General features: G+C 44.2%; 1 protein-coding gene across 2 annotated transcripts in view; it reads left to right on the top strand.

Moving 5' to 3' along the window:
* The window catches only part of SHISA9 (shisa family member 9), a 339,509-nt gene extending 315,828 nt beyond the window's left edge, over nucleotides 1-23,681 (top strand). For both annotated transcript variants that reach the window (XM_050774100.1, XM_050774101.1), the window contains one exon: nucleotides 22,302-23,681. In XM_050774100.1, coding sequence (XP_050630057.1) covers nucleotides 22,302-22,681 — 380 coding nt within the window. In that variant the 3' untranslated portion in view covers nucleotides 22,682-23,681. The remainder of the gene's footprint in view (nucleotides 1-22,301) is intronic.
* Nucleotides 23,682-24,012: the final 331 nt, after the last annotated feature.

The following is a 24,012-nucleotide window of genomic DNA, read 5'->3' as shown; positions in this document are numbered from 1 at the left end:
GAGGTGGAGGTAGAACTATGTATGTATTTGTTTATTTGTTTATTTATTTATTTATGAGATGGAGTCTCGCTCTGTCACCCAGGCTGGAGTGCAGAGGTGTGATCTTGGCTCACTGCAACCTCCGCCTCCCAGGTTCAAGTGATTCTCTTGCCTCAGCCTCCGGAGTAGCTAGGACTACAGGCACATGCCACTAAGCCCAGCTAATTTTTGATAAATATATATATATATATATATATATATATATGTGTTGTGTGTGTGTGTGTGTATATATATATATATATATAGTAGAAATGGGGTTTCACCATGCTGGCCATGCTGGTCAAAATCCTGACCTCAGATGACTCATCTGCCTTAGTCTCCCAAAGGGCTGGGATCACAGGCATGAGCCACCACGCCCGGCTGGTAGAACCCTTTAATGAGCTTGAACTGGGGAAAATTAGGAGGCATTGCAGGGATATAAGCAAGAAACTGGTGTATTAGTCCGTTTTAATGCTGCTGATAAAGACACACCCAAGACTGGGCAATTTACAAAAGAACAAGGTTTATTGGACTCACAGTTCCACGTGACTGGGGAAACCTCACAGTCAAGGCAGAAGGCAAGGAGGAGCAAGTCACATCTTATGTGGATAGCAAAGAGAGAGCTTGTGCAGGGAAACTCCCATTTTTAAAACCATCCAAACTTGTGAGACTCATTCACTATCCCAAGAACGGCGCAGGAAAGACCCACCTCCATGATTCAGTCCTCTCCCACGGGGTTCCTCCCACAACACGTGGGAACTGTGGGAGTTACAATTCAAGATGAGATTTGGGTCGGGGGACAGCCAAACCATATCAACAGTCATGGCCATTTTTTTTTTTTTTTTTTTTTTTTTTTTTTTGCCTCTCAAAAGATTATTCTGGCTTCTAAGTGGAGACTGGATTAGGGGGCTGTGGACTAGAGTTGTGGACACCCACTGGAAGGCTCTTGCAGGTGGGTGGTGACCTGCACTGGGGTGGGTAGAGGATGGAGAGAAGAAAATGGAGTAGAAGGATCATGAGAGTCCGCAAAACGTACTGAGTGAGGAGGAGGAGGACTATGAGACCAATGGCTCTCACGTTGTAACCAGCTTGAGCATGCATCAGCATCACTCAGAAGGTTGTTACAAACCCAGATTCCTGGGCCTCACCCAGGAGCACCTGATTCACTAAGCCTTGGATGGGGTCTGAGGAGTGGAACTGCTAACAGGTCCCAAGGTGATGCTGATGCTACAGGTCTGGGACCACACTGTGAAAATGACTGCAGTCAAGATATCTTTCGGGGAAACTAACACCCTGTGGTTTGTTCTCCAGATATCTTTTTCTAAGCTGAAGGTTCTGAAGAGGACAGTTTGACCAGGGCCCCAGAGGCTCAGAAACATCCCGAGTTGTTGCAGGGAGGAGAGTGAATTCTGTTCCCTCATTGGGAAAGAGAGCTTTACATTAGTGTGTTTAATGAGAATCCCCTGACTGCCTGGCTGTTGCCTTGAGAGAGACATTTTTGGGTTTTGCATTAGATAATAAGTATTCACATGTCAAAGTCCATTTTTAGAAACGCAAACAATTTGGAACATGGCAGACCTACTAATTTGAGGCATTAACCTTTTTTTTCCCTCCCTGTGAAAAACAAAGCCATTAGGATCCCTGTGATGGCATTTGGAGGCAGTCTGCATTTCTGTCCTTATATCATCCTTTTGTCGTCTGATGCATTTAGAGCGTATTTCAGGATAGGTTAAAAGCAGGGAGCTGTTTTCTACCCAAACCAGGCTAACTTCACCTGTCCTGCTAAAGGCACCTGTATCCTGCCTTGTCCGGGGAGAGGAAAAGGGGTCCCAGTGAGAACCAAGTTCCTCTAGGGTCATTGGTCTGCTGCCAGTGTTCTCTACTCAACCTCTAGACCCAGACTCTAGATGAGGTATGGTAGCAAGGTTGGGGAGTTTGTATGCCCCCACCTTCCACATTCTGTCACTTTCTTAAAAGGGAGAGACAGGCCAGGCGCAGTGTCTCACGCCTGTAATCCCAGCACATTGGGAGGCTGAGGCAGGCAGATCACCTGAGGTCAGGAGTTTGTGACCAGCCTGGCCAACATGGTGAAACCCTGTCTCTACTAAAAATACCAAAATTAGCCAGGCATGGTGGCACGTGCCTGTAGTCCCAGCTACTCCGGAGGCTGAGGCAGGAGAATTGCTTGAACCCGGGAGGCGGAGGTTGCAGTGAGCCGATATCATGCCACCACACTCCAGCCTGGGTGGCAGAGCGAGACTCTGTCACAAAAAAAAGAGACAAGTTGGATATGATGGGCTTAGACTCAGACACACATGGGTTCCAATACAGGCACCATCATTTGCTAGTCTTGTTATCTTCAACCTCTCTGATCCCCTATTTTCTGATCTGCAAAGTGGAGACCATCATATCACCTCCCTCCTAGCTTGTTGTGAAATAAGATGTTTAAAACACGTGTCACAGTACCTGGCATGTGGAAAGTAATAAATGCATGCAGGTTACGACTGGTATTAGTAGTACTGTTATTATCAGGTGAGCAAATTAAAGGCTCTGAAAAGCCTTGTGGTAATAAAAACTGGTGAACTCTTTTTAACCCACCATTTCCCAAACACTTTTGACATCTGATCTCTTTGTTCTTAAGGAAAACCAGTGAACATCTTAACATTCAGTGGCATGAATGTTGCTGGGAATCCACTTTGGGAACATAGGGCATGGGCAGAGAAGTAGACAGAGGTGCAGGTGTCACTGGGGAGCAGGGGGTGTCACTGGGGGAGATGGGAAAAGGAAGTAGCTGTCAAGGAGAAAGGATAAGGTCCTTCAAGAGACAAGTTTCTTACTGCCACCTGCACTGGAAATGACTCCCTTTGGAGTGTGTCTGCCAGGACAGGAAATGGTAAACATCACACTAGTTGGTGTGATTTATTTTTCACTACGTAGGGCTTCCCATGCAAGTTGCCCCCTAGTGGCCACTGCTATTGATCCTCCCACGCCCAGCCTTGGCAACACTTGTCACACCTGTTTAAAATCCACCCTGGAAGACACCATCTCAAGCCCAGCAGGCTGTCTTAATCGAGATGAAGCCATGTCTTTGGAAATCTGTTTATTTTGCAAATAGAATCTTTGAACTTAAGTCCAGTGCCACAGCAAGGCAATCAAATTAGGAGAAACTGCCAGCATAGACTGCAATGTAATCTCTGTGCTTCTCACTAGAATTGGCTTGGGTTCCCTTTTCCAAGTTACACACATGCTCCACACTCCCATTTCTACCATTGCTCCAGTAGAGGAAATCAGAGAATCTACTCTCTGTAGGTTTTGCACGGGGCTTGGCTTGGTATATAATAGGTGCTAAATAAGAGTAAAAGAGGCCAGTACTCACAAAGTCTTCATTTATCTCTGCTTTGGAGATAGCTCTTAGTCATCCTGATGGAGTCTTTCAGAAAGAAATACACTTCACTAGGCCGGGTGTGGTGGCTCATGCCTGTAATCCCAGCACTTTGGGAGGCCGAGGCGAGCAGATCACTTGAGGTCAGGAGTTTGATACCATCCTGGCTAACATGGAGAAACCTCATCTCTACTTTTTTTTTTTTTTTTAAATTATTATTATACTTTGAGTTCTAGGGTACATGTGCATAACGTGCAGGTTTGTTACATATGTATACTTGTGCCATGTTGTTGTGCTGCAACCATCAACTCGTCAGCACCCATCAACTCGTCATTTACATCCAGTATAACTCCCAATGCAATCCCTCCCCACTCCCCCCTCCCCATGATAGGCCCCGGTGTGTGATGTTCCCCTAAAAATACAAAAATTAGCCGGGTACAGTGGCGTGTGCCTGTAGTCCCAGCTGGGAGCCTGTAGTCCCACCTGGGAGGCTGAGGCAAGAGAATTGCTTGAACCCCAGAGGTGGAGGCTGCAGTAAGCCAAGAACATGCCACTACACTCCAGCCTGGGTGACAGAGCAAGACTGTCAAAAAAAAGAGAGAGAGAGAGAAGGAAGGAAGGAAGGAAGGAAGGAAGGAAGGAAGGAAGGAAGGAAGGAAGGAAGGAAGGAAGGAAGGAAGGAAGGAAGGAAGGAAGGAAGGAAGGAAGGAAGGAAGGAAGGGAAGGAAGGAAGGAAGGAAGGAAGGAAGGAAGGAAGGAAGGAAGGAAGGAAGGAAGGAAGGAAGGAAGGAAAGAAGGAAGGAAGGAAAGAAGGAAGGAAGGAAGAAAGAAAGGAAGGCAGGCAGGCAGAAAGGGAAGGAAAGGAAAGGAGGAAGGAAGGAAGGACACTTCACTTAGCTTTTCTGCTTTTATATATGAGGAAACTGGGGTTTCCTAAGACCATAAAAGAGAACTACATCACAACAGGGCTGGGGTCCAGACCTCAAAGAGGGGCTTGAGGACTTGACCCAGAATCACTGGAGATACTTGTTACAAATGTAGATCCCGGGCCCACTCACTTCCTAAGGAATTTGAACATCCGAGTGTCGTGTCCCAGTGTATTCATTTTAAAAATGCACCTCCTGGGCGCTTCTTATGTACATTAGAGTTTAGACCTAGCTTTTCCTAATCCGCCACCCTAGATGCAATCGCAGTTTGCAACACAGCATCAATTTACATACCAGCGTTCTTCCCAATGTATTTTTGCTGTTTGCTGAAATAAAACTGTTTTCTTAGTGGTGATTTGAGCTGGGGCCACAGCTGGACGGTAACAGCATTGGAAGTGGATAGTCTTGGGTTTGGTTTCTTGCTCTGCCACTTATTGGCAGTGACAGAGTAATTTGGCAACCATATTATTAAACATCTCTGGGCCTTAGTTCCTTCATCTGTCACATGGAAAGAATAATATTGCCTGCCATGTCTCTTTAAGAGGGTTTAAATGAGACAATGTAGATAAAATGGCTAAACCAGTGTCTAGCCCATAGTAGGTACTCAGTACATGCTAGTTCTTTCTTTCTTCTAAGAAAATTGACTTAGCCCAATGAGAAATGCTCATGCAGAAGGCACAAGACAGTAGGCAATGTGCAATAGGGTTACAGTTCCATTGGAGTGCATGCATCCTGTAGACCATCCCAGGGGAGGGAACACCCACCTAAAGGCAGCTTTAAAACATTACTTCATGAAATTCAGGCTTTTGCAATTTCCGGATTTTCGTTATTGGTTTGGTCATGAGCCGCCGGGTGCAAAGCAGGTGGAAGACAGGAGGGTGATGTGAGGTGAAGTTTTTTAATAAAAATCAAATCCTACTCGCTCCTGAGTTCAGTCCCCTTTGAAAAGCACACAGCAAGCACTGGGGTTTTGATGAGCTTCCTTGGGAACACATAGGGCATGAAATGAATGCACAGAGAGGGGTCTCTGGTTTGCAGAAATGCTGTTGCATCAAGATTGCAATAAACATTTGACTAGTTTGGCCATGTGTCCTTTCGAGGCTAACCCAGCCAGATCCTGTTCGTTCCAAAGCCATCTTGCATGACGCCCACACTACACACAGTAGGCACTCAACATACATTTTGTTAATAAATTATTAAATGAAACTGGGCATAGATATTCAAAGGAAATTTTGTCTTTCCTGAAAAGGCACTGGGAAGTGAGAATCAACCAGAGGGAAGTCTGGAAACCTGAATTCTAGACCCAATACTGGTTTATCTATGTGACAGTCTTTGAGCTCGGTATATAACAGATGCAAAAGTTTCCTCTCCTGAAAAATGGAAAGCTTGAGACTATAAATTTTTTTGCCCCCTGGGCCTCTATAAGTAAATATCCCAGGCTTTGCGCTGATTAGCTTACCTTGTCACGTGCCCACCTCTAAAATAATTTGTAGGAGGACAAAGAAATGGAGAATGACTGGGGCATGGGGAAGTGGAGGGATATGACATCCAAAGCACATAGATTAAGAATAGGAGAGAGGCTTTGGGAGGCCGAGGCAGGCAGATCACCTGAGATCAGGAGTTTAAGACCAGCCTGGCCAACAGAGGTGGTGAAACCCCATCTCAACAAAAATGCAAAAATTAGCTTGGCATGATAGTGGGTGCCTGTAATCTCAGCTACTCAGGAGGCTGAGACAGGAGAATCACTTGAACCCAGAAGGTCGAGGTTGCAGTGAGCCAAGATCACACCATTGCACTCCGCCTGGGTGACAGAGTGAGACTCCATCTCAAAAAAAAGAATAGGAAAGAGATACATCTCACATGAAAATTGGGGGCTCTTCTTGGAAATATGGTGAGTGAATGATTGGTATTTGTACCAGTCAGCTACTGCCACAATAACACTGCGTAACAAATAACCTCAAATCTCATAGCTTAAAATGTATTTAGTCCAGCATTTATTTAGATCAGGAGTCTATATGCCAGTGATTTCTACTAATGTGGGAGGTTCTTCTTATCTCAGGTGATTTCACCCATCTCTCTGGGAGTTGGTTGGATGCTGGCTGATCTAGGCTGGTTTTAACTGGAACGACTTGGGTGACTTGACTCTGCTCCATGTGCCTCATCCTCAAATAAGGCAGCCCAGACATGGTCTCATGAGGGTGGCAGAGGTGCAAGAGAGAAATTCAAACCAGCAAGCACTTCTCCAAATGCCTGTATGTCTCATGTCTGCTAACATCTCTTAGTCACATGGAACAGAGTGTGGATACGGAGAAGGTCAAAGAATTGATTCATGCATTAATCTAACATAGGATCCCAAATCTCATAATTATCTACATTGACATGGTCCCAGGAAACTACAGCCAAGAGGAAGGTGACAAGTAGGACTTAGAATTATTTCCCTTAATTTGCTTCATTTAGAAAACTACCAGTTGTATGAAATTTCACCAAGTGGGAGGATGATGGAAGACAGACCAAGCAATGAATTTCTGAAAAAAAAAAAAAAAAAAAAAAATCTCTATCTATAGAGCAGCAATGCACAGGAAGGCAGTGAGTGGACACAGTTCCATCCAGGACCCTGCGTGGGAATCAGGGGCAGGGGATCTGTGGTCAGCTATGGCTGGAGTATGAGCCTGTCCGCCTTTGTCCAGTAGCCTTTCAGAAGATGTTGACTGTACAGCAGGACTGCCTAAGCGAAGAGAGAAAGGGCCTGAGGTTTCAGAGGGCTCCTGGCAGCCACAACAAAGGGGGCCCATGGTACAGGCTGGACAGCTTTGGTGCAAAGCCCAGGCCAGGGGCTGTGTTAGAATTCTCCCTAGCAAAGGCTCCCTCCTCACTTGGATTGATAGTTTGCCTATATATGAGATTTTAGAAAAAAAAAAAATCACAGTACCACCGCCTATCCGGAGCCTTCAGGGTTAAGACTAAAAAAGGGCCAGGCTCCTGGATGCCCTTTCTGATTTTCTGTCTTAGAGCAGTGTGGCTTTGGGAATGATATGGTGCCCTGGAGGGAGGGCCAGATGCCCCGTGCTTCTTTAGAACTTGGTTCATGTGCAGCTTCCCCTACTTGTGTCTCTGCAGCAAGGCCTGGAGGCAGGTGAAATGCAACTAATTTGCCATAAAGACAAATCTTCCCATCTCCTCCCTGGTCCTCTCCTGCTTAGGAAACTGGGGATTTTTTCCCTACCTTTCTTGTTTCTGTCTGCTGAGACAGCCTCTGGAACCTGCACAGCTTTATACCATGTAGTTCAAAGGAAGAGAGAAATACCTGGACTTTAAAAAAAAAAAAAGAAAAAACCATGAACTCTTTCCCTTTTACTTTTTAATTCAGCTTGTGAAGAAGAAGAAAGCAGAGACCCAGAAAATGGTCCTATATAAGTTAAAGTAAATGCTGTTTCACAGTACCCAAAGGTCTCACAAATACCGTGCTTAAGAGAAATAAGTATTTCTTTTTTTAGCAGCTTTATTGAGATGTGATTCATCTATCATACAATTCACCCATTTACAGTGTAAAATCCAATGGTTTTCAGAATGTTCACAGAATTGTGCAACCATCATTACAGTCAATATTAGAACGTTTTCCTCACCCCAAAAAGAAACTCTATAACCATTAGTAGACATTTTCCATCTCTCACTGTCTTAACAGTCCTCTCCCAGCTAACCCTTGGTTTAAGCAATGATTTGCCTATTTTGTGTCTTTATATATTTGCCTATTTTGGATATAGCTGTCTCATGTAATAGACCTGTATTAGTTTGTTTCCATGCTGCTGATAAAGACATACCCGAGACTCGGTAATTTATAAAGGAAAGAGGTTTAATGGACTCACAGTTCCACATGGCTGGGGAGGCCTCACAATCATGGTAGAAGGCCAGGGGGATTGCAAAACACGTCTTACATGGCAGCAGGCAAGAGAGCGTGTGCAGGGGAACTCCCCATTACAAAATGGTCAGATCTCATTAGACTTATTCACTACCACGAGAACAGCACAGGGAATACCCACCCCCATGATTCAGTTACCTCCCACCAGGTCCCTCCCATGACACGTGGGAATCATTACAATTCAAGGTGAGATTTGGGTGGGGACACAGCCCAACCATATCGTGACCCAAGGAGAGTAGTCCAGGTTGGTGGGCATCTGTACTCCAAGTGGTCACCCCAGGTTCCTCCAAGCTTGTTGCACTATGACTCTTACCATCTTGTCCTCATCTGCATTGTTATAGTTGGTTGCTGTCACTGCATATTTCTGGCCTGAGGGAAGAGGAAAGAGAGGAGCCCCAGAATAAGTATTTTTTTTTTTAAAGCAAGTCAGGTAAAGCAGAAGTTGGACACGTCACTTTTGCTATTACTTCATTGGTGGGAGATCAGTTTCATGGCCAAATGTAGCTTCCAAGAAGGCTGGTAAATCTAGTTACAAGTTGAGTGACCATGTGTCCAAGAAAAAAAAGGTAGAATAAATCCAGTCTGGGAGATAAGTAGCAGTCAGCTACAGCATTTTCTCTGATGGGAATATACATTTCAGGAAATGTACCATGCACTGCATATAATGTTCTGAGTTTTTACAAGCCTTGTCTCATTTACTTCTACACTGCACTCCACAAGGTATATTTTATTATCCTAATTTTATAATCTTTATATTTTCTGATGATGACAGAAATAGCAGCTACTATCCTTTGAATACCTGCTATGAGGCAATGACATTGGCCTTTTTCAGGATGCAAGGTACTCTACACCATTCTCTTCAATACTCTCCATCCCCAGGTCACATAGGCCTGGTTATTTTAGTTTCAATTTTATAGGTGAAGCTTAGAGATTTGAATTCAGATCCATCTGTTGTCAAATTTTATACTCTTTCCTCCATATGGTAAAGAAGATTTTGTAGTCACAAAAGTCAGACATGCCTAGGTGCGGTGGCTCACGCCTGTAATCCCAGTACTTTGGGAGGCTGAGGCGGGAGGATTGCTTGAGCTCAGGAGTTTGAGACAAGCCTGGACAGCATAGTGAGACCCCCTTCTCTACAAAAATAAAAACAAAAATAGCCAGGCATGGTGGTGCATGGCTATAGTCCTAGATTCTCGGGAGGCTGAGGTGGGAGGATCACTTGAACCCAGGAGATCGAGACTGTAGTGAGCTCTGATCATGCCACTGCACTCCAGCCTGGGTGACAGAGTGAGATGTGCATACTTCCAAACTTTGTTATCTGTCATATAAAACTGGTGCATTGAATCCTTCAAATTCCCAGCCATATTAACTCCTGTTTCCTTCTCAACATTCCCAGATCTCATTGTCTTGTCTTTCAAGACTGGGGGCTCTACCATAGCTTTCAAGAACCTAGTGTAGAACGCAAAACCAACACATTGGTTCTTTGTCATCATTTGTATCAGTCTGTTCTCATGCTGCATAACAGACTGAGATGGGGTAATTTATAAAGGAAAGAGTTTTGATGGACTCACAGTTCCACATGGCTGGGGAGGCCTCACAATCATGGTGGAAGGCAAGGAAGAGCACAGCACGGGAAAAGCCCGCCTCCATGATTCAGTGACCTTCCACTGGGTCCCTTCCACAAAGTGTGGGAATTATTATAATTCAAGGTGAGATTTGGGTGGAGACACAGAGCCAAACCATATCATCATTGAAAGTGAAGGGATAGACTGGATGCGGTGGTTCATGCCTGTAATCCCAGCACTTTGGGAGGCTGAGGCAGGTGGATCACAAGGTCAGGAGTTTGAGATCAGCCTGGGCAACATGGTGAAAGCCCCTCTCTACTAAAAGTATGAAATTTAGCTGGGTGTGGTGGTGGGTGCCTGTAATCTCAGCTACTTGGGAGGCTGAGGCAGGAGAATTGCTTGAATCTGGGAGGTGGATATTGCAGTGAGCCGAGATCGCGCCACTGCACTATTGCCTAGGCGATAGAGCTAGACTCAGTCTCAAAAAAACAAAAAACAAAAACGAAACAAAACAAAAAGTGAAGGGATAGTGGAAGCACAAGGACAAGAAAATTTGATTAAAATCTCAAAATAGAATCTCACTACATTGTCATGGAGGGAGTCAGTGGGATATGGCATGAAACGCCCAGGAAACCACATCGACCTCAATGGCTCAGAGGACAAACTGAATGAGAAAACACATGCAAAGCTCCCGGTGAGTGCCTGGACTGGAGTGATGGTGAAGAAACCTCGGTCTCAGTTCTCACTTCCTCATTAGTCTGCAGCTCTATTTAATCCAGCCCTGTTATAGGAAACCAACTTCCTGTCTGTGACTAGCCAGTACTCCAGCCAATGTCCACGTAACTCAGAGGATGCTAGATCCCTGCCTCTTGTAATGCAGTAGCCAACCTGGCAGGGAGTCTCACATCACCCCCAGCTCTCCCCTCCTACCCCACCTTAAGGAAGAAAAAGATAAACATATTTTGCCTTGATGGCAAATTTCTGGGCTTTGTTAAACTTTTGGCTGTGACATCTTGATATTTTCTCTTGAGAATATGATATTTACACATCTGCCCCAATCCCTGATATTTTGAGAGGAAGAATCAAGAAGAGTGTTTTCCCTGCATAACTCTCACCCCATCCACCACATTCTTTAGTTTTGAAGGAATATTTTCCTGCAGATAGATCCTTGTCAAAGGAGTAATATTCATTTTTCATTGCAGGCAATGTAGAATGCCTACGTTGCAATGTTCTACACAGCAGGCAAAAGGTTCCATAAATATTGAGTGTGATGGTCATAAATTCAGGCAGTGGAGCCAGGTGTCCTGGGTTCAAGTCTCAGCTCCATTTTTTGGACGAACTGTCAAAGCGCTCTGAGCCTCAGTTTCCCACTTATAAAATAAGACCAATGGTAACACCTACCTCGTGAGGATGTTGAGAATATTGAAGGAGGTAGCAAATGTAAATTCCTAGTGAAGGCAGTAGCATAGAACACACACTTAAGAAAGGTGAGCAGTTACTCAGTTTGCCATTGACAAGAGTGGAGAAATAGGAAGTCCCTGTCGATACTCAGACTTCTGATATACCTAAACAGGCTCTTTAATCGATCCCTGCCTCCTTCACCTGACTTTATTCTACCTCCCTCCCCCGAGCTAGGTCTGCTAAAAAGTATCCAGGTCTCTGCACATTCTCATACAGGAAGATGGATCCTAGTTCGCCTGTCTGAAAAATAAAAGCACTTAACCCAAGCTCCAGCCCTTCAGTCCCTGTAAAGAACAGATCATTCAGTCTTCGGTGATACAGACTGAATGACCAGGAGATTAAACATCCTGCCCATTTCTCATATTTCATGGACTGTCGTTGGAATTGGAATATCATCAGTGCTTTCCTTCTTTCATCACATGCATATTATTGCACCCCTCCTGTGTGCCAGCTACTGGGCTGGATGTTGAGGATTAAGCAGTGAGCAGAACAAATACAACCTCTGCCCTAAGTGGAGCTTTATATTCTGGTTAAGAGAGACAGAGCATACACAAGTAATCAAAAAAGATAACTTTATATATTAATGTGGCCTATGAACATATTAAAATAGGGAGAGGTCGTCAGAGCCATGGGTGGGAGTGTCTTCTTTGGGTATTAGGAGGGTTTTTCAGGTGGTAGCCTTTGGTCACAGGACCAAATGGCAAGAAGGAGTATTTAAATAGTGGAAACAGCAGGGATGAGGTCCAAAGGCCCTGAGATGGTGACAAGCTTGGTGTGTTCAGGAATAGAAAGGAATCTCATGTATGGTGGAATAGTACCCCCCTAAATCCATGTCCACTCGGAACCTCAGGCTGGGAATGCACATGGAAATAGAGTCTTTGCAGAGGTCATCAAGTTGAGGATATATTGAATTAATGTGGGCCCTAATCCAGTGGCTGATATCCTTATAAGAAGGAAGAAATTTGGACACATACACACACAGACACAGACAGACAGACACACACACACACACACGGAAAATGGCCACGTGAAACCTAAGGCAGAGATTAGAATGATGTAACTTCCAAGGCAAGAGATGCCATGGATTGCCAGCAACCACCAGAAACTAGAAGAGGCAAGAATGGATCCTCTGGTGGAGCCTTCAGAGGGAGCATGGCCCAGCCAACTTCTTGCCTTTGGAGCTGCAAGAGAATGTATTTCTGTTGTTTTAAGCCATCAAGTTTGTGGTACTTTGTGATGGCAGCTTTAAGAAACAAACACACCCGGTGATGTGTTCACAATAGGTATGGAGGAGAGGAGGGTACACAGGTAGCCAGAGTCCAAGTCAAACAGACCTCAGGGACCGTTGCGAAGAATTTGGATTTTATTAAGTGTAATGGGAAGATTAATTGCTGCCTTTTGTCATACCCTTGAGCCAAAGGCAGAAACCTATGAGGAAATGTGAAAGCTTTGGTTGGGGCATTGCTTACCAGGTGAAACCCACCACCTGTGACCCAAGATTATTACCAAGCAAGAATGAGTGGTAGGAACCCCTCCCTAAGATATCTTTTCCTCAAGGAAAGGAGGTAGGTGGGAGGCTGCCTGCTGAGACCCTCAGATGTGCAGCTTGTTTTGGAAGCTGGTTATTACCTTGGTGTTCTCCCTTTCCACGGAAGCCAGGCTCCATCCCGCCCTGCACCTGCACAAGTGTCTGCTGCTAATTAACAGAGAGACAGATGGAGGAAGGTGTAGTTTAATTTTACAGCCCCAGTTTCTTCAAGGCAATTAGGTTCATTGGAAGGAAAGCACCTTTTTCTTTCTTCTTCTTCTTTTGTAAATGAAAAAAAATCAAACGGGAGAGGGCCAGTGTTGTCGAAAGGCTCACACATCTGTTTTCTGGTCGGTTTGTCAGCCATCTGCCCACAAGGTACCGGGGCTGATTAGGTTAATGCATTTATTAATGGGGCTTGCAAGACTGTTCAATGAATCTGTTATTTCTTTCACAAGGCGCTTTTTAATATACTAAGATAGGGGCCACACTGCACAAAGCCAAGAGTGACTAGATAAGCATTTCTTTCCCCTCACCTGGCTCCAAACCAGAGGGAAACAGAAACATTATGAAAACAGGGTTTCATGAAAACTGCACTTCCAGGTAATGGAAATGATTCATCCGTCTAACCGCTAACCACCTCCTTGTTGAAATAATCTTGAAAATATCTCTTTGGAGGATAGTTTCATGCACCAGGCACCAGTTCAGTGCCTACACTGCACTTCTCTAAGAGAACACCTGAGTCCTAGGGCGGGAGAATGGTTAGTTAAATGAATAGGCATGAATGATATAATCTTGCCTATAGGACATTAGATGGCCTGAGGACCCCTTGCCTTCTTCACTCTACAACTCAGATATCCTTTCAGGTTCTTGAAACTACTCAGCTCCTTCTCACCTCAAAGCTTTTGCAAATGCTGTCATGTATCATGACAGTCATTGCATAACAAATGACTCCAAATCTTGGTTGCTTAGCATAGCAACTATTTATTGAGATCGTGATTCTGGGGCAATGGGGAAGTTCTTCTTGTTTGGGCTGGATTAGCTCCTCTCAGTTGGGTTTTCTTGGTATCTGGCTCTGCTGTTAGGTGGCTGATGGTCTAGGATGGCCTCACTGAACATACTGCAGTTAGCAGTCGGTTGGTTGTGGTGAGCAGGGGTAACTGGCCTATGGGTTTCTCATCCTCCAGAAGTCTAGCGGCTCCCTTCTTCACATGGAGGCAGATTTCTAGAGCCTTAGAGTAGAAGTTGCTAGAATCTACTGGTCCAAGCCCACCATAATGCCAGTCTGTATTCAAGGCATGGGAAAATAGACTCCACTTCTTGATGGTAAGAGCTGCAAAGTATTTTGGTCATTCTTGCAATTTGCCACATATTTCTTCATGTGGGTTGCTCTTTCTGTTACTCTTCACCTTCTGATCTCAGCTTAAAGAGCTCTTTCGCAAGAGGCAGGATGAATGCCTGCCTCCCTAGTAGAACGTTTATCCCAGGATGGCAGGAACCATGTCCGTTTCTGTTTCTGATTGTCTTTCATATTTCAGGTATCCAGCATATAGTGGGTACCTGTTTGATGAATGGCTAAATGATTGAACAAACAGCTCGAAGACTGCAGCATGGACAATGGATTGGAGGAGGTGAAACAAGGCAGGGAGGCCAGTGTGGTTACTGAAGGAGAACAATGTTCAAAGGGGGTAGGAGAAAGGGAGTAGGTTAAGGAAGTATTTGTTAGGTATGGCTGGAAGGACTTGTTGGTTTGACAGTTGTGCTGCAAGAGAAGAAGAGAATGAAGTCAACCATCCCTCCCAAGTTTCTGGCATAAGTGGCTAAGGAGTGGGTGGTCCTGCATGAGAGGTAAGGAAGAGGCTGAAGAACAGATCCAAGTAATGTTGTTGGGTTCAGGCATGACCACTTTGGGTCAGAGATGCTGGTGAATCTGTCCATGAGGTAACTAGATACATAAATTTTGAAGTCTAAAGGGGAATCTTAGAGTACTTTTCTATTGAAGTTTCATGGCACTGGAAATCTGGAACTTTCCTCTAAAAGGCAGGAAATGGGTTCAAGTCCCAGCTCTAATATTAGCTTGTGCTACCTTAAACAATAAAGCTTCCCTGACCACCACCTCCCTCCTGATCAGATCAAGGCCCCTTTGTGTGCCCTTTCATGGAGTAAACTAGGCACTTAACAAACATGGTGGGAGCAAGAAGGAAAGAAGGGAGACAGAAAAGAAGACAGCTCGGTTTGGATGAATGCCTGCTTTTTGCCTAGCAAGTGGCCTACCATGGAGTAAGTGTTGAAACCATGTCTGTCGAATTTAATCCAGGGCTTCTTTCTTAAGGCAGGGAATAGATAAAATATAGATATTGGGCATTTACTACATTCCAGGAATTGTGCCGTGTAGCAGGTGTAGCTCATGCAATTCATTGCTTACCATAAACCCAAGAGTGGTTAATATTATCCCCATTTCACACCTGGGGAAACAGGCATAAATGGTTAAGTGGTGTTCCCAAGGTCTCATAAACTCAGATCTGTCTCATTCCAGAGCCAGCAGACTTTCTTGTTCACTCCACTCTTGCCCCAAGTACCAAACACTTTCTGTGCCCAGGGAGTACCCAATACCAGGTTCACCAAGCAACCAGCTCAGAATTAGGTAAGGAGGATGGTGTGGATTCTCCATGTGGGCCTCAGTGTTTCCTCTCAATGGGATTTTCCCCCCATCTGCACAGATATGGACAGACTCGAATACTTCTGTATCTGCTTTTCTTTAGAACTTTCTGAGGGGACATTACCTATTGAAGCTGCTGGGATGCTTAATTCATAATTTATTTTGTCTGTTTCTCAGAAGCAGGGAACATTGAATGCATCCCTTGCTCAGAGCAGACCTCAGACTGGTCTGATGTCTGGAAAGAGGAACATGGGAAAGAATGATGCTGGATCATTATAAGGCATATAATAAGGGCAAGTGAGATTTTTCAGTGAGAGATTACTGGGAGCAAAATGAAAAAGACAGCTTCCACCCCTATTCTTGTCCTGATATTCTCTATGCTGTCACTGTATTTTGCTCATTTTTTTTAACTTTTAAGTTCAGGGGTACAAGTGCAGGTTTGTTACACAGGTAAACTTGTGTCATGGGTGTTTGTTGTACAGATTATTTCATCCCCCAGCTATTAAACCTAGTACTCACTTTTTTTTCTAATCCTCTCACTCCTCCTACTCTTATCATTATCATTCATCAAATATTTACTGAGGCCAGGTGTGGCTCATACCTGTAATCCCAGCACTTCAGGAGGCCAAGGTGGGTGGATCACTTCAGGTCAGGAGTTCGAGACCAGCCTGGCCAACATGGCAAAATCCTGTCTCTACTGAAAATACAAAAATCAGCCAGGCGTGGTGGCATACACCTGGAATCCAAGCTACTTGGAAGGCTGAGACAGGAGAATCACTTGAGCCCAGGAGGCAGAGGCTATAGTGAGCTAAGACTGCACCACCACACTCCAGCCTGGGTGACAGAATGAGACGCTGTCTCAAAAAACAATTTTTACTGAGTCCTTAATATCTGCCAGGAACTAGGTTGGACATGGCTTATATAATGCTGGGCAAAAGTCATACCTGGTCTTCTTGGAACGCTAGTGAGTGAGATGGGTGATAATGAATGAACTGCATAAACAAGTGTAAAATGACAGTCGTAAATGCCATGGGGAGGAGCTTATTATGGAGCAATCTGACCTTTTCAGACTTTCTAGAAGGGAGAGGGACCTGAGGGGAGAGGCAGCTGGGCATAATAGGAGTGAGGTGGGAAGATACTTCCCTTTAGCTCTCTAACAAAAAACTCCTATGTGCTGGAACTGTGATAATGGCAGGGGCTATCCCTGTGGTTCTCAACCCTGGCTGCACATTAGAGTCACCTGAGGGACTTAGAAATTCTACGTCTGGGCCGCACTCTCTGAGATTCTGATTAAATAGGTTTGGGAAGGGGTCCAGGTGTCTGAACACTTTTAAAGCTCCCCCGTGTGATTTCCATATACTGCCAGGACTGAGAACTACTGAGCCACCGAGATGGAAGGATATTTCTGCTCTCAAAGAACTCGTGGTCTAGTGGGGAAACAGATGTGAACACAGAAAAGTATAAAACAGCATAGTCAGTGTTATGATGGAGACAGCAGGGGTGGCTGAGAAAGTCTGAGGGAATGAGGGAGGCAACATCTTAGCTAAGGCTTGCAAGATGAGTAACAGTGAGCCTGGCACTAATGAAGGGGGTAGACTCTGCAGCTCAGACACGTGGTTCTTAGATCAGATAGGGGACCTCGTTATAAATACTACTATGACTGGTTAGCTCCCCTTCATAGCACTTACCGTAGTTATACTTCTATGTAATTTGGGGGATTATTTGAGCACCACCTCGCTCCTGATCAGATCAAGGCTCCTTTGTGTGCTCTTTCAGGTGGTAAACTAGGCACTCAGTGAACATGGTGGGTGGAAGAAGGAAAGAGGGGAGACAGAAAAGAAAGGAGGTTGATTTGGATGAATGCCTGCCTCCCTACTAGAATGCCCACCCCAGCAGGGCAGGAACCACGTCTGTTTCTGATTCTCCTTCATATTTCAAGTGTCCAGCACATGGTGGGTACCTGTTTGATGAACGACTAAATGGTTGAACAAACAGCTCAAAGACTGCAGCATGAACAATGGATTGGAGGAGGTGAAACAAGGCAGGGAGACCAGTTTGGTAACTGAAGGAGAACAGCGTTTAAAGAGGGTAGGAGAAGAAGAATAGGGTAAAGGAATATTAGATATAGCTGGAAGGACTTGTTGGTTTCACAGTTGTGCTGCAAAAGAAGAAGAGAATGAAGTCAACCATTGCTCCCAAGTTTCTGGCTTAAGTGGCTAAGGAGTGGGTGGTCCCATGTGAGAGATAAGGAAGAGGCTGAAGAACAGATCTGAGTAATTTTGCTGGGTTCAGGCATGGCCACCTTAGTTACAGGAAAGGAGTCCCGATCTAGACCCCAAGAGAGGGTTCTTGGATCTCATGCAAGAAAGAATTCAGGGCAAGTCCATAGAGTAAAGTGAAAGTAAGTTCAATAAGAAAGTAGAGGAATAAAAGAATGGCTACTCCATAGACAGAGCAGCCCTGAGGGCTGCTGGTTGCCCATTTTTATGGTTATTTCTTGATGATATGCTAAAGAAGGGGTGGATTATTTATGCCTCCCCTTTTTCGACCATACAGGATAACTTCCTGATATTGCCATGACATTTGTAAACTCTCATGGCGCTGGTGGGAGTGTAGCAGTGAGGACGACCAGAGGTCACTCTCATGGCCATTTTGGTTTTGGTGGGTTTTGGTCGGTTTTGGTCAGCTTCTTTACTGCAACCTGTTTTGTCAGCAAAGCCTTTATGACCTGTGTCTTGTGCCAGTCTTCTATCTCATCCTGTGACTAAGAATGCCTTAACCATCTGGGAATGCAGCCCAGTAGGTCCCAGCCTCAGTTTACCCAGCCCCTATTCAAGATGGGGTTGCTCTGATTCACACGCCTATGGCAGTTGTCCTGCAAGAGAAGAGGAGTGTGAAGTCAACCATTGCTCTCAAGTTTCTGGCTTAAATGGCTAAGGGGTGGGTGGTCCCATGTGAGAGATAACAAAGAGGCTAAAGAACAGATCTGAGTAATGTTTCTGGGTTCAGGCATGGCTACCTTGGGCCAGAGATGCTGGTGAATCCAGGAGGTAATGACATATAAATTTTGATGTTGAAGGGGAAAACTTTGAGTATTCTTCTATTGAAGTTTCATGGCACTGGAAATCTAGAACTTTCCTCCAAAAGGCGGGAAGATGGGTTCTAGTCCCAGCTCTAATATTAATTTGTGCTACCTTAAACAATTTATGACATTTCAGGAATGTGTGATCCTCACAGCCTAAGCAGATTCCGATTCCTTTCGGCTTTAACATTCCATACCTTCAGGTAGCCCTAGAATTTAAAGAGGAGCTTTCTGTTGAAAGGCTTTATCAATCGGCGCTATCTGCATTACAAGGGATATAAACTCAAATATTAGAGCTGGGACTAGAACCCATCTTCCTGCCTTTTGCAGGAAAGGTCTAGATTTTATATATAGCAAGTTAATATGTGGCTTCCTGGGGTGTTGCCTTGGGCAGTAGTCTGAGCGGAGGCCACGCTAGCCAGGAAAGAGTGCTGTGATCAATGAATGATGTCTAGCAGAGACACAGAGTCAGAAACGGGGACATGGTTTTGTTTCAGTCCTGAAACCAAAGGTTTCCCTCTATGGCCTTTCAAATAATGTTGACTGAATGTAGGTTCTACTGTGGCTCAGCCATTAGCTCTGGGTAACCTTAGTTTAATCATTTTATATGCCAGAGCTTGTCAGTTTCCTTATTTGTCAAGTAGCAGTAATAGTCCCCGTCTTTTCTACCTTCATTGTTGAAAGGATCTAATGAGAAACGAAGCATAGAGCCCTGTAAGGAGCAGAATCAGATACAAAGATGCAAAGGAGAATCAGAAACAGATACGGTTCCTGCCCTGCTGCGGTGGACATTCTAGTAGGGAGGCGGGCATTCTTTAACCTTTATGTAAATTCACCTGTGTGACACTGTGAGATCCGGACATGTGGATGAAAGAGCAAACACTTCTCATCTCCTGAGAGATGAAAGTTCAGAATTTTATTGCTAATGAATTAATTTTAAAAGTGTAGATAATCTTATAATAAAAGAATTCAGAAATAAATAAAATAAAAGGAGGTCTCGTAAAATTGTCAAATAAATATCACATAAGAAAAGAGTCAGCAAACCACCATGGCACATGTATAGCTATGTGACAAACCTGCATGTTCTGCACATGTATCCCAGAACTTAAAGTATAATTTTAAAAAAAGAAAGTGTCGATGAAAAGAGTCAAACTCTGTCAAATACTTGAAGAGATTTATTCTGAGCCAAATAGGAGTGAGCAGGACCTGTGACACAGCCCTCAGGAGTGCTGAGAACATGTGTCCAGGGTGGTTGGGCTGCAGCTTGGTTTTATACCTTTTAGGGAGGTGTGAGAAATCAATCAGATACATTTAAGAAATATGCAGGTTTGGTCCAGAAAAATGGGACAATTTGAAGGGGGGGATTAGGGGGCAGCTTCAAGGCTATAGGTAAATGTAAACATTTTCTGGTTGACAGTTGGTTGAGTCTAAAGACCTGGGATCGATAGAAAGGGAATGTTCAGGTGAAGATAAAAGATTATGGAGACCAAGGTTCTTTTGAAGTCTTATAGTGGCTGCCCTTAGAGACAATGGATGACAAATGTTTCCTATTCAGACTTTTAAAAGGTGCTAGACTCTCAGTTAATCTCTTTAGGATTGGGAGGGCCTGGAAGAAAAAGATCTAGCTATCATAATAGAGCTTCTTTACAGATATAGGTTTTACCCCACAAAAAAACGTCTTTGCAGGACCATTTCAAAATACGACAGAAAAACATGTTTGGGGGTAAAATATTTTGATTTTCTTCTTTGTCATGTAATGTTGTGCCAGAGTCAGATAGGAAAGTAAGTCACGATATATAGGGTTAAATAAAACCCATCTGATGAGAATTTATGGTTTGTAGGGTGTGACTCCCAGATGCCTTAGACAGAAATTTGGGCAAGATAAGAAAAAATCAGAGCTTAGTCCTCAGAAGAAAGAAAGACAGAGAAAGAGAAGTAAAAATGAAGGAAGAGAGGGAGGGAGGAAGAGAGAGAGGGAAGGAAGGAAGGAAGGAAGGAAGGAAGGAAGGAAGGAAGGAAGGAAGGAAGGAAGGAAGGAAGGAAGGAAGGAAGGAAGGAAGGAGGGAAGGAAGGAGTCATTGAGTGCTGGAGAGAGTGTAGTTAAATTGAGTGGAAATTGTAAAACTCTTTTGTAGAGGAGTTGGCAATATGTATCAAGAGCCTTAACAATGTTTATGCTCTTTGACCAAATAATTCTATGTTTTATAATCCAGATCAAAGGTCAGCAAACTTTTTAAAAAAGGATTGGGTAGTAAATAGCTCAGACTCTTCAGGCCTCACAGTTTCTGTCAATTGAGTTTCAACAAGCACTCAATTCTACCATATCAGAACAAAAGCAGCTATGGATTAGACATAAATGAATGGGTATGGTTTTGTTTCCAATAAAACTTTGTTTACAAAATAAAGATGTGGCCAGATTTGGCCCGTGGGTCATAGTTTGCCAATCCCTGATCTAAATTAAGAAAACAGACCTGGTGTGGTGGCTCACACCTGTAATCCCAGCACATTGGGAGGCCAAGGTGGGAGGATTGCTTGAGCCCAGGAGTTCAAGACCAGCCTGGGCAACATGATGAAACCTCATTTCTACAAAAAAATACAAAAATTAGCCTAGTGTGGTGGTGCTTGCCTATGGTCCCAGCTACTCAGGAGAATCATCTGAGCCTAGGACGTAGTGAGCTATGATTGTGCCACTGCACTCCAGCCTGGGCAGCAGAGTAAGATCCTGTCTCAAAAACTAATAATAAATAAATAAATAAGAAAACATTTTTAGAATTATGCTAAATTCAACCTTCTAAATACAAAGAGAGGTTTAGGTGAAAGAAAAGTTGCTATTACAACTTTATTTGTAATAGCAAACTATTGGCACCACTAGAACACTCATCAGTAGGGGGATTCATTAATTTTGATAGTTCCACTCAATGAAATACTAGGTACACATGAAAATCCTGTTTATTAATAATTTATAACAACACGGAGAAATGCTTGATAGAACATTAGATGAGAAATAGAAACAAACTTATTTGTAATGATGATGATAATGGTGGTGGATAATATCTAAGCACTTTACACAAGTGATATCATTTAACTCTCCAAACAGACCTATGAAGTATACTTTTCTATTGTAATGACTTTCCTAATGGAGAAGCTGATGCTGACAAACGTTAAGTAATTTAGTCAAGGTTAAGCTGCTGGCAGGTGTCAGAGTTGGAATGTGAATACAGGTCTGTTTAACTGCTAAAAGCAAAAACAAAGGCAAACAAACCAGCCAAGAAAAATCCCAAATTAAATTCTGTTTATTAAAAAAAAAAAAAAACAGAAGAAAAGACACCCAAAAGTTGTTATCGGCTATCATGATTGGTAGGTGATAGGAAGACCGCTTAACATGTTCAGTATTTTCTCTAATGAGAATGTATCATTTTAATAAAAAAGAACAGGTGAATTTCATAGGCAAACCAACAATGGCAGAATGGTAGGTAGGATTGTGGGGAGAGAAGTGTTTATTTCGGGGGTCTAGAGGTTCCCTTGGGGATGCCCTTAATCCTCTTGGTCCTGCTCTTTGTTTGTGAAAAGGACGTGGTGCTGCGTTTCCCTCTGTCTTGTTCTAGGTGGAGTTTCTAGTGTGTCTTGTTTGGACTGTTGGCCTATCTTTATGCTGTTCTTGGGTTGACATGCCAGTCTCTAACTCTCTCTAACTCTCTCTGTCTCTCTCTCTCTCTCTCCCTTCTCTTTCTTCCCCTTCCTCATCCACCTGTTCCACTGTGCAGCTGACAAGGTCAATGATGACTTCTACACCAAACGACGGCACCTGGCTGAGCTGGCTGCTAAGGGGAACCTACCTTTGCACCCCGTAAGAGTGGAGGACGAGCCTGGGGCCTACAGCCCTGAGCATGGTCCTGCCAAGCAGAATGGACAGAAGTCCCGCACCAACAAGATGCCCCCACATCCCCTGGCCTACAACTCTACCACCAACTTTAAGGGCTGGGACCCCAACGAGCAGTCCCTCCGGCGGCAGGCTTACGGCAACAAGGGCAAGCTTGGCACGGCCGAGACAGGCTCCAGCGACCCCTTGGGAACTCGCCCCCAGCATTACCCACCCCCACAGCCATACTTCATCACCAATAGCAAAACAGAAGTGACTGTCTGAGCTTTCACCACAGGGAGCACCCTGGAGACCACACTCAACTGAGAGAGGCAAAAAACAACCCCGCCCACACCCTCCCTGTCCTCCCCCAACATGTGCGTCCACACACTCACTCTCAACAAGAACCAACTCTAAACCTACTGGGGACACGGAGTCGCGTTTTTCCTAGGTCATGCCTATAACGTGTCGGCGGGCAGCTGAGAAAGACCGAAGCGTGGACATTCAGCAATACAGCAAAGAGGAAAACTGAGGCACACTCTTTCCACTCCGGGACCAAGGTGGCCAACTCACATGCCCAAACCATGGGGCTGAGTTTTCTTTTCCTCCTAACTTGAAACTGAAATCCATGATGACAAAATATAAAAGTAGCACAATTTAGAGAAATTGTCCATTTGAGCACATACACTACTTGCCACGTGCTGTCTGTTTCTAGGTTCGAGAGCCAGGGTGGAAGTGGGGAAAGAGAATGAGGGAGGACACAAGAGAAGAGTGCATTCTGGAAGAGGAGTTGTTCTGGGAGGAATTTGCCCACATCAGAAGCATTTTTCTAATTCCAAGAAGTGGTGACGTGGATGTAAAATTTTGACAGAGCATGAAACAGTAACTGGACCCCAACCATTCTATTTATAGTACTTTTCATATCATCCATATTGAACGCAAAAAACAACACACTCTGAAACTCACAAAAAATAAATAGACCCTGAACCCACCAGCAATGATGGGAAGGAAACAAACAAACAAACAAAAAAACATTTTAGAGAACTCCCATAAGGACCATGACTGTGGAAATGGGAGGGATGGGCTTTTATGACAGGGAGAGGGTCCGGAGAGTATCAAATAACTTTTTAAAAAGAGAATTAAAATGTAAGCCCACTACAAAACAAACAAAAACAGCAAATGAGGTTGTTTTTTTTTTTCCAAAATCTTGAAGACTTGTTGACATTAACAACAACAAATCCACAGCTGGAAAAGTCCACAGGAGATCAGATGAGGATCCAGAAGCCTCTGATTTCTGGATTTTGCCTCTAAGACCTGAAACAGCCACAGAAAAAAGTCCTCTATAAACTGTATGTCCCTGATATCCCTTTCCCTTCAGCGCGTTGCCGCCGCCGCTGCCAAACTTTAACTGCTTTGGACTGAAAATGTCATAAGCGTGGGTGGTGCCTTCAATGTGTTACTGTTGTTTCATGACAGTCTTGTTTCCCAAGTGCAACCTGTGTTCTTTTAGCCTTCCTTCCTCTTGTTTTTCTGCAATAGTAGAAGATGTTTCCATCCTTCCTTTGTAGGTGAGCCCACCCCATAACACCCTCTGAGGGGCTGCTACAATGTCAGGG

This window comes from Macaca thibetana, chromosome 20, assembly GCF_024542745.1.
Source record: "Macaca thibetana thibetana isolate TM-01 chromosome 20, ASM2454274v1, whole genome shotgun sequence".
NCBI lineage: Eukaryota > Metazoa > Chordata > Mammalia > Primates > Cercopithecidae > Macaca > Macaca thibetana.
Note: the sequence above shows the minus strand (reverse complement) of the source record. Positions and strands in the feature narration are given on the sequence as shown.